An 11,952-nucleotide genomic window follows, 5' to 3' on the forward strand; every position below is an offset into this window, starting at 1 on the left:
GTTCTGTATTTTATTTATTAATGCATTTTTAATAATATATGGTTAATAAGGATCTATTTTAAGCTTACAAACAAATAAATTTTAGTTTGTAATATAGTACAGAAAAAAGTAATCTAAATTTACGAATGCATGTACTGTAAATACAGTACATACTTGTAAATGTATATATTTTAATATGATTTTATGTGCTTTAAACATTTTTCTAGTGATATTATAACTTCAATATTTGTGGCGGACAGACATAAAGTCGAATAAAATGACAAACTTGATTTTTATTTTTCCATATACTTTTTTGACAAACAACGTATAATCGGGAACGACGTAACTCGAAATGACGTAAGTTGAGGTATACCTGTATATTTAATATAGCCCTACCCTTAGGGATAACCCATAGCAACATATACCCAGCACCTCTGAAGTGATTGGTGAAAACATGATACTTACTCTAGTAGGTTGTTAGAAGACTTCATTCAGAAATTTTTTTTCACTCATTTTTGCTGGAGATAACTGAGGGCAAGGATCTTGTTTGTATGTTGAAGCCTTTTTTGCAAAATGCCACTTTTTTGTGAAAACTTTATTGACCATTCTTCAATAGATTGATGCACTTTAAATTTCTTGCAAAACTGGTTGTTACTAGTTTCATTGGTCAATGATGCATGTTCTGCAAAAAGAATACAGTGGAAACTTGCTTAACAAGCATAATTCGTTCCAGAATCTTACTCCTAATGCAAAATACTCGTTAAGCAAAACAATTTTTCCCATATAAATTAATGTAAAATACGGTAATGTGTTCCATGCTGGAAAAAAATACTCAACTATTTTGTGTATAATGTTTATTCAAAGAAAATTATACAATATACATTGTTAAGGAGCGTGAATCATCATCATTTCTTCTAGTGCAGAATGAACCAACCTAGAATGAGAATTTGATTTGCCGAAAACAAAAAAAAAATTGATATTTAATTTGGAATCGGTCATTAAATTTAATACGAGATGGCAGCATAACTGCCTACCTCTAGTCAAATTATTTAATTTCTAATATTTAATTATAGCCTTTACATAGCTTAAGAATTTGGCATATAGTGTGGTGTGTTTATTATATAACGGGCTACGGTTGTTGATGTTTATATGCAGAGGCGGATCTAGGTTTTTTGGGGCCTAGGGCTTATTGAAGTCCAATGAGGTCCCATTTTTCGTTAATGTAAATAATACTATAAATTATTATTATTATTATGTACACTGAGCATGTTTGCGAAATTTCGGTGGAGTGCATTGGAATACCCATCATATAGCCCCGACCCTTCACTGTGTGACTTTCACATCTTTGGTCTGCTAAAAAAAAGCATTGCTGGGTTGATGTTTTCAGTTAAACAGCGAAATCATGGACACTGTCCGAAACTGGTTTTAATCTCAGCCAAACTGTTTCTATGAACGAGGTATTCACCACTTGGTACAACAGTGGGACAAGTGCTTGTGTAATTTTGGTGATTACATTTGAAAATAAATAATGGCTACTGTTCCGTTTTCATTTGATTCACCCTAATATATCACATCACACAACAGATCAGGTATGATTGAAACATCTCAATGTGTTTGAGATTTACAAGGCAATTAAGAAACACAAAACAAAACAATTAAGTTTAAAGAGAATGATTCTCTCTCTCTCTATAGCTTGGTATGTATTGATTGAACTGATGTAGAAATTTGATAGTTTTGGACATATCTATTTTTAAATTTTTGAATTTTGGATGTATTTAATTTAAAAAACATGTTCTGTTATTTTTATATTTGATGTTTATTGTAGACGAAAGAAAATATTTGTAGCATAAAATATTTTTGTGTTTTACTTGTTTCTTGGTATTTTTTTTGTGTTGTTTGTTGCATATACAACCAGTTTGAGTTACGGTTAGTAATGTTTATTGTTATTCAGAAATAAAAAAATCTTAATCTTTGACTATGTCTTTTGTTCATGTGTCCCTTCCTGTTCATGTGAATCTCCAACTTTCTTTGGAAATGGTTGGAGATTCTAGCTTTAAGTTTTTAAATTCTGATTTAATAATCAGTTTTGTTATTTTTATTTTAGGCATCCTGATAAAAATAAAGAGCCAGGAGCTGAAGAAAAGTTTATTGAAATAAACAAAGCTTATGAGGTTAGATAATTTTTTATATAAAAAAATTGTAAATTAACACTCAAAAAAACCTTAACAGTTACATACCAATTGTATTAACTGTAAAGATGCCATCAATATGTCTCGTGCATGGAGGTACTGCTATGAAGGAACTGGCAACCCCTGCACCAGCAGTTAGAAATCACACCCCACTCTCCTTATATCAATGTTTGCACTACATATACCATTTCATCATCATGGTAACACACATGCATAACTGTTTACATGCAAGCTTAGAATGTTCCATTGTTTTAAAAACCTGCTTGTGCTGTTCCAGTTTTTTGAAAACAATTTCGTAATTTTTGTTCTTCGAATTCATTTGTTTGAATCTCACTGGTTTTTTAAACTTGAAGAAGACCTAAAGTATGGTCAAAAATGTTTGTTTTTTATTAAATATTTAGTACTGGACTGTTAAGGTTTTTTTGAGTGTTAATTTATATGCGTTCCAGTATTCGTGTATGAAGGTTTTTTAATTTAAAATATTGTAAAATGTTTGTATTTTATTATCTTCTATTCATATAATTTTAATATTTTAAACACAACATTTTTATTCATTTGCTTTTCAGTTTCCACTTATGGCACTAAAAAAACAAATATGACAATAAGTAAAAAATTTGGTACTGACATATTGTATATCCTTCTCTTAAAGTACAGTCAAACTTCGGGTTTTGAACACTTCTGTTTATGAACAACATTTTGAATGCCACATTTGCCGTTGTTTCCATACAATAATTCAGTTGCTGAACAAGGCACAGTACTTGGCAAAAGCCGTTCATAGACAGTCAACTTCCTATACTCATGGACGTAGCCAAGGGGCATGGGTGGGCATGGCGCCCCCAGTGCAAATTAAAAATTAAAAAAATTACAGTCGAAAAAGTGTTGAGCCGATTTGCAAAAAGAAATAAAAAGCTGAAGCTAATTTAATTGGGTGTAGTGGACCCACTGAAAGTCAAGATCAGGCATAGCCAACATATGGCCCACTTAATGGATTTATGCGGCCAGTGATTAATCTTTGAATATTGGACTTAACTTCAAATAATTGCTTGAATGGATCCACGATAATTCCTTATATCTTGAAAATGTGAAGTTATAGGAAAGTTGAGAAATTCTGACCCCTCCTATAAAAAAAAAAGGTCAACGGCTTTCTGTGCCCAATGTGAAAAGTGTATCTGTAATCTCTATGTACAGTTTAGTCTCTAAGGGGTGATGCCACAATAAGATCTCGCATCACCTAAAAATCTTTCTAGGGCTGCCTCTGGTTTGGCCAGTGAAAAAAGTTTTCTTTCCAATTCGGCCAGGGAGAAAAAAACTGTTGGCCACCCCTGGTCTAGATCTAGATTAAAGACGGTGAACTATATTAAAGAATGGTTTAAAAAAATAATTGATTGGTTAGTTTTTTTAATAAAAAGTAAAATACATCACAAATGGATACGAGTCCAATTTTGTTTGCCATGTCCAATCACCAGGAACAACTGTTTCCATTGCAGAGACAACTTTCTTTAGAGGCTATGCCTCTGCACAAATATGCAAAACATGCAGAGGACATTTTAAACTGTTTTACATATTTGTGCAGAGGCATAGCCTCTAAAGAAAGGTTGTCTTTGCAATGGAAATAGTTGTTCCTGGTGATTGGACATGGCAAGCAAAATTGTACTTGTATCCATTTGTGATGTATTTTACTTTTTATTAAATTGTAATTCTGCCAGCCCTTTTCTACAAAATGGTTAATTTTTGTTTAAGACCTAGAGTTTGATATTAATGTTACGAGAACGTATGATTAAAGGAAGTTTTATATTATATGTGTGTTAAGTTATTGTAGATTCCTATGGAAATTTCATTTTAATGAACAATAATTTGAAATAATTCAATTTTGTGTCAGGCTGGCCTCTACTAGGCCCCCCCGTAACAAAACTCTGGCTACACCAATGCCTATACTTCTCATGTTAAAGAAAGTTGATGGCCCGACCAATCAATGATAGGACTACTGATTTAGAAGTTACGGTGATGAGATTGCCTTGCGTCATTAGATGTTGTGACATTAATCATTGATGATGACATTATTCAAATTAGATTTCAATGTGCATGCAGGTAAAATATTACTTCTGTTTTTTTGTGTATTGCAATTGAATTGAAATCAAATTAATTAATAAAAGCAATGTTAATTGACATTTGTGTAATATAAGTGCATCCAAGATTTTGTATTTAATTAAAGGTATTAAATAACAAAAATTTATTAATATAATATTATATATTATAATATTAATATTTATTAATGTTAGGTAGCCAGTTAATTAAAACTAAAAATAATAAAATTAAAACTCTGGCCTTTACACCAAAACTGAAACTAAAAATAAAATCAAAATTAATTAATTAGTTAAAATTTAAATCAAGTCAATTGAAACATAATATTTTGGAAAGTGTGGATAAAGTACTTATTGTTTGTCTTGATTGATTTCACTATATTTGAATGCAGGCAGTAAGAATTGCATCTGTATAGCATGTCTGTATAACACTTTCTGTATAGCATCTGTATAACACTTTACTTTGTAAAGTTTTAGTTTTGGTTGGCAGTAATGGAACATTTTACTTTTAATATGTGTTGAAAATAGATATACACATAGATATAGATAATACAGTAATACTCCGACTTATGCTACCCTGACTTACGCGAACCCAGAGTTACATGATTTTCAAATCTCGTCGATTTGTCTTTTGTTTGAGCATGACGCAACCCTTGATTACTCACTCCCCCCACACTATTGTTCAGCTTACATGTTCAGGTGTGTCGCGCACAATTGACACATAGCTACAGTTTATTTTGTGTTATTTATTTCTGTGTTTGTTATATCTACGGAGACTTGAGAGAGACTACTATGTCATCCAAATGAAGTAGAACTAATTCTTCTGCATCAAACAAGAAAAGAAAAACTTTATCTTTGGAATGTAAAGTTAACATTGGGTATGTTCGTAAAGTTGAACGAGTTAAGCGAGAATGAAGTCATTGTTATTCCTATTTCGTTAGACTTTTTGAATGATTCGTTACTAACGTGTTTAACTCGTTTGACTTTACGAATGTACCCATTATTAAAGACTTCGATACAAAAATGAAAATTTGTGAATTGGCAAAGAAGTTTGATCTACCGGAATTGTCGGTCAGAACAATTATAAAAGGCAAAGAAAAAATTCTCGAAGCTGTGAAAAATGCTCAATCTTTAAATTCGAGCATCATTCATAAACGTCACAGTATTATCGCTGAGATGGAAACAATGTTAAAATTATGGCGTAATAATCAAGTAAATGTGAAAAATTGTAAAATAATATAGGCCTAATTTGTTATACATATGTATTATCTAAGATTTTATTAAACATTTTTTCTAAATTATTGTTTTCTTTAGTCTCTGGCCCCAATTAAAAATTATTTGTATGTATTTATATGTGAAATTATACCCCGACTTACGCAAATTTGATTTATGTGGTTACCGCTCGGTCCCACCTATCGCTTAAGTTCGGGGTATTACTGTATATTATATTGTATGTGTAGGCATTTTTATGCATGAAATATAGCTAAACAGGTAAAAAATAAGGCTTTGTTTTGGGATCGGGAACAAATTAATCCATTTTATATTGTTTATGGGAAAGTTTGTTTTTGGTTTTTGAATAACTTTTAGGAATGAATTAAGTTTGAAAACCAAGGTTTGACTGTACTATAGAAAACATCTAATATTATGAATTAGGATAAGATATAACTAGTCACTAGAAACATTTCAGTGCTTTTCCTGTATTTTATGACAATACATACGAGGTTTTTTTTAATTAATGATTGAAATTGTCCATTATCTGTTTTCTTATACTATAATATCTAAACAAAAACATCTGAGTTTTAAAAAGTTTGACAATTTAAAATGATGGTCAAAATTTTTCTTAGCAGTTTTTCTTTGGTAAAGACAAACTTGGCACTTGGAGGCAAAATGTAGAAAACAATAATACAGATAAAAGTATTGTGGTTGCTGCTTCCAAGTGCCAAGCTTGTCTTTATCAAAGAAAAACTGCTAAGGAAAATTTTGACCATAGTCTAAATTGTCATAAATTTTTACTTGATGTTTTTTTTTTTCATCTCAGATGTTTTTGTTTGGACATCAATTGATTTTGTTTAATAATTGTATTATTACATTAAGACATAAGACATCAAGCACCAACTGAATCGTATGTTATTGACTGAATGTGCCTCTGGCTGATGCTTTTAATACACTGTTTATAAAAATTGTTATAAAAAGTTTTAATTGGCATAAATTTGAGCTTTTGTAATTCTGAGTAACATTTTGAATAAAATTCATTTGTTTCCATACAATTTTATTCTTGTAAGCATAAAATTAAGCTGTAAAACTAAATTAGCTCTATGGTAAACCCCCATGAACTTTGACCTATCAACTCAGAAGAAGTTTTGCAAGCACCTCACTGATAATGAGAAAGGCTTAAGTTTAAAATCTGAGCTTTCTACATCCAATAGTTTTTTCTCTACAAGTGTCTGCAGTATCGAGAAGAAGAAGAAAATACACCTTTTTTGGTGATTTTTGCACTTTTCAATTGCTTTTATTTCAGCAACCACATAACAGAAAATCTTGAAATTTTGCACACTGCCTAAGAAAACAATTTTATTTTGAATAAGATATTCAGAATTACTTCAGATGTTTGGGGGGCAAATAAATCGACCCTTGAAAATCAGCAACTCTGATTCCTATATATAATAGTCAGTCTGTGACATTTTTACTTGATGAGGAGTCACTGCTGTGACTTCTGATAGCCTTTTTCACTTTATCCATGTTATAATCAGTCATTATACATTTTTTATATAGTATGAAAACTCTGCATTAATGTATGTATTGTCTGATTTTTAACAATGCTTCCATTGTAGAAATTCTTATGAACAATTTTCTGATGAAATAATTAGCTAGTTTACATCTTGATATTTTCTGTTATAAAATGCTTCATTACAACTTTACAGATAATTGTAAATGTTGTAAATATAAGTGAAATCTTCCATTACCAGCTACATTAAAAATAAGATTATGAACAGTTGGCATAGTCTTTCCTAATAATAGAGCTAATGAGATAGTGAACTTTGACATCACTTAATGAAACATTATGAATAAGATGAGATTTTGATTTTCTGATACTGAAAGACTTAAAGTAATTCTTGAATTTCTTAATAATGTTTACAAAGATGAAATGTTGCAAAATATTACTTCCATGGTCTTATTTATTTTTAGGAGGCCTCTGTAGTAACAAACACCTATACAAACACCATTCTCTACTTTAAATTTATACAGTATTTATAAATATAGATTGCTATATTGTTTTCTGAACCTATAAATTCCCACTGTCATTCATTCATCCATCTGTCTGTCCATCTGTCTTTTCTTAATTTCTAGAACAGAGTTAGATAGATGAAATCTGAGAGCAAATATGGAAACCTTATGGGCAGGAGACCCCAATTAAGTATACAGTAGTACCTCAGGATACAAAATTAATCTGTTCCTAAACTGAGATCATATCATGAAAATGTTGTAAGGTGAATCATTTTTCCCCCATATGATTACATGTAAAACCAAATAATCCATTCCAACATGAAAAACAACTCAAATTAAAGCTAAGTGGTACATTGAAAAAAAACTTTAGTAAGGAAAATACTGAAAAATGCATTTTGTAGTTGTAAATGTATAAATAACCATAATACAATAATTCAATATAAAATAACTATGTAATTACTGAAAAAACCAGCAAAAATTTACTTTGAAACGAACGTTTTCTACTGTCTTCAACGGTCGTCATCAGGTTTGATTCCAAGAGTTTGAAAATTGAATCCTGAAGTTATGCGCATGCCTGATGTAGAATTGTAACAAAATTAGTCCCATAACTGGTTTCCCATTTCAAAAAAATTTTGATGTTTATATAAATTATGTAGACACATGAAATATATCTATTATACATCAAAATATGCCCTCCACACCGTCGCCAACGAGTCTGTTTCCTTGAAATTGATGGCTGTTCCCTTTTTGAAGGCTTTAAAAATCTCTAGCTGTTCGAGATATTTCAGGGTGGCCTGGTGCTGACATCGCTGTATTAATAGTGCATCATCAAAGTACACACTGACGTGTACTTTGATGCCACCCATCAAAGTACATGTCAGTCATCACCCAGAGCAAAAGAAGCCAATGCCGTAGTGGGAAGGCATTTTTGAATTGAGTATTAGTGTGGTAGCACCAATATATTTGCCTGGACGATTCACCCTATGATTGTGAATAGGGATATAATATATTCCTGGGATACAATTCTGCTCAAATCAGTCCTTATTGTTTTGTAAACATGAGAAAATGATTGGCGATCTTCTGTAAGCAATTGCTTTACCCGTATAACTGGCTATTTGTTTGTAGGTGTTGTGAAGGGTCCTGTTGTAAGTAATAGGAACAAAGGACCGGTTTCCTGGAAGTGCCATATTCGTATGTGGCGTATTCACATGTGGAGTGCCACTAGCTCATTAATTAGGCGAGTAGTGTAACTATACAGTTTAGCTACATTTGAAATAGATTCCAGCTCAATTTGCCTATCCTCAGTCAATGAACAATGGGTGAAACCCCTTCTTATTAGGGTCTTAAAAGCAGAGACCTTGTACCCAAAACGATCATGTGATTTGGCATGTATAAATAGCGGAGCATACGAGTTATTATGGAATACCTTAGTTGTTAATCGACCCTGTTGTAACTTAATGTCAATATCAAGAAAATGTACGCTGGTGGAGCTTTGCTGTTCAGCCCACAACGAGAGGCCGTAAGTGTTATCATTGAAAGCTTCGATGAACACCGCCAAGTCCGATTTCTTCTTCCAAACAATGAACACATCATCTATGTATCTAGCATACAACAAAATGTCATCGCTTATGTCAGGTAAGACATGTTCCAGGCGCCTGACCACCAATTCACATAAGGTTCCTGATATGGGACTACCCATAGGGACCCCTCTAGATTGCAGGAAAGTATTGCCCTCAAATATGAAAAAAGACAAGTGACACATAAGATGTGCCAACTCCAAGATGTTGGACATATATCTACAGGAGTCGTTCATGTTTCGAATGAGGAAGTCCCTCAGTTCACAAAAACACGGTTCAATGCGAATGGAAGGGAACATGGACTTTATCCAACTTCTTACGGATCGAGCCCCAAATTTAATCTCCAAAATGTTTAAGGAAGTATGTGAATTACTCCATGTTAAAAGACTCTTAACAACTGCATATCACCCTGCCTGTAACGGAATAGTCGAATGTTTTAACAAAACCCTTATTGACATCATATCACATTATGTCGCCTAAGATCAACGGGATTGGGATGAATGGATTCCTTATACTCTCTTCATCTACAACACCACCATTCATGCTTCTACGAATGATAGCCCATTCTTTTTACTTTACGGAAGAGATCCCATTTACCCTTTTGATTTAATTACTCGTCCTACTAGGACTAGATATGATATCGATGATAATTTTTCTGCAGAGTTACACCTTCGAATGGCTAATGCACACCAGGTGGCGCAAGAACACGCCGAACAGGCAGCTAAAGAATGCCAGACACACCACCGCCGCACTCATAAAATCTCTACTTATCATGTGGGAGACCATGTTTTTCTTAACAAAGTCATCATTCCTCAAGGTCTAAAGAAAAAATTGGCACCAAGATGGTCAGGCCCATTCAGAATAATAACTGAATAATAACAGAATATTCAGAATAATAACAGCCTGTACCAACTGCTGTCACAAAACCCCAATCCTTACTACCAGGTAATCCAACTATCACAGATCCATGGGATGAATTTATCCTAACTGAAATTTCCCAACAATCTGAAGACCTAGCAGAAAGAAAAGATGAATCGGAAGGGGAGGAAGAAACAACAGAAAAGGAAAGACAAATAGAGCCCACTCCCCAACCGACTACCTGATCTGGATGCAGAGGAAGAGCAATCAGAAACTTAGAAGCTGAGGCCCAGTGCCCGACCAGCCTTGGGTAATGCCTCGGCCCCAGCAAAGTAGTCGAATCCCTCAACAAACCCCTTGGTCTTACTCATCCTCACTCTATGCTCTTAACCATTATTAATCATCTTATAGCAGGAAATTAGATCGTTCCGAGAAAAAAAAATTTATGAATCTCATATTTACCTTAGGTAAACCAATATTATTAATAAACATTTATACTTATTCATATATTTATGTTATTGCGGATTATTTTCACCGCATTATCATAACGAGAGAGAGAGAGTCAAACATCTTAATTGTAAACTATATACAGAACTCGAGACACAACTGTACGCGATATATCTAGTCTTGCAATTTTACAGCTCTGTTAATATCTCGTTATCAATTTATAATAACCCTAAGAGAGAGAGTAAATTAAATCAATTATAACCTCTTTATTCAAAATTGATTTTGCCCATTGAGAATAAGCACGATTTTAGAAAGGCTGAGGTAATGTGAGGATCTGAATCCTGACTTTTAGTATGTTTACATCATTTATTCATAACGTCACATTGTAACTATAATCTTGTTAAATAACTGTCAACTTTTACACCTGGGAGCAAAACATCTGTTTGGTTTTCAGGCCTGACAATGATGCTTTCTCATCATCTATCGACCTAATATCTCAATTTCATCTGTTCAATATAGAACAAAATAACAAAGTTAAGGAGTCGCCGCCATTCCTCGGAGAGAGATAGTTGTCACCCAGCCCTCTAGCTAAAATCTAAAGTCATTATGTCTGCAAAAACCAAACTTATTGAGTGACTAAGTGGTAGATTACATCAAACATTCTGTCATGGATTACCTTCATTGCCAATGAACTTATTATTAAGTGTCTTGTTAGGATTAAAATTGCCGAGTAGCGTTGTCATCTATCAACCTATCAACCACATATTTTACCAGTTATTTATTGCCACACACTTTTATTGTAAACTCTCTCTCTCAAGACCTACAGACTTTAAGTTAACTCCGTCTAATATATGTAATATCAATCATAACCAATTATTTAAATCTATCATATTCCACTCAATATATTGTATGTCCTGTATTGCTCATTTGTTACCTATTAATTAAACAGTTGTTACGTTAAATCTTCTCTGCACAAGTCACTTCCAGTGCATTGTCTCTCCCTCCATCCTGAACCCAATCGCTCCGTTATGCGACTGCTTGTGTGACCTAGTTAGCGCAGCTTCCTTGTCAACCGAGACGTGGTGGTGTCATCCTGACACGGCATCGAAGAGGTGCTGACCCTTTGGTCACACATGTAGATATTGTTTTTTAGAATTACAGTTGACCCCCCTCATAACACTGTAGATACTATCTGGTTTTTATGAATCCATTTTCTATGAGTCCAGCCAATCACAGCCCGGCACGTATGCAGTTTACGGACTACGGCTGTTTGAAAGGTTTCTTCCATAAAATTAATCGATTCTAGACTAATTCAACTCAACATTTCCAAAATACATATAATTTTTTGGGAATAATCCATATAAACTATGCTATAAACAAAAAATTGTAGGATTACTTACCAAGTGTGCACCGTTTGACTACGCCATTGCTTAAGCTTGTTTTTGTCGTGGAGCTTGTCATCGAATGGCGCTCGCATGCTTCCTGATAAATTATTTTTTTTTGCAAAAAATTTGCTGAACTTTGGAGACATCATTAATATAAATATAATTTTTATGGACGTTAAATAATAAATGGTTTTTAGTAGGTCCGCTGCTC

At 33.1% G+C, this 11,952-nt stretch overlaps 1 protein-coding gene across 1 annotated transcript in view; it reads left to right on the plus strand.

Moving 5' to 3' along the window:
* LOC111640199 (dnaJ homolog subfamily C member 16-like) overlaps positions 1–11,952 on the plus strand; it is a 62,424-nt gene that overhangs the window by 4,949 nt on the left and 45,523 nt on the right. The window contains exon 2 of the mRNA XM_023386199.1: positions 2,084–2,150. Within this exon, the coding sequence (XP_023241967.1) occupies positions 2,084–2,150 (67 nt within the window). The remainder of the gene's footprint in view (positions 1–2,083; positions 2,151–11,952) is intronic.

The sequence above is a fragment of the Centruroides sculpturatus genome, unplaced genomic scaffold (genome assembly GCF_000671375.1).
Source record: "Centruroides sculpturatus isolate CEXI.00-Female unplaced genomic scaffold, Cexi_2.0 scaffold1403, whole genome shotgun sequence".
NCBI classification, from domain to species: domain Eukaryota; kingdom Metazoa; phylum Arthropoda; class Arachnida; order Scorpiones; family Buthidae; genus Centruroides; species Centruroides sculpturatus.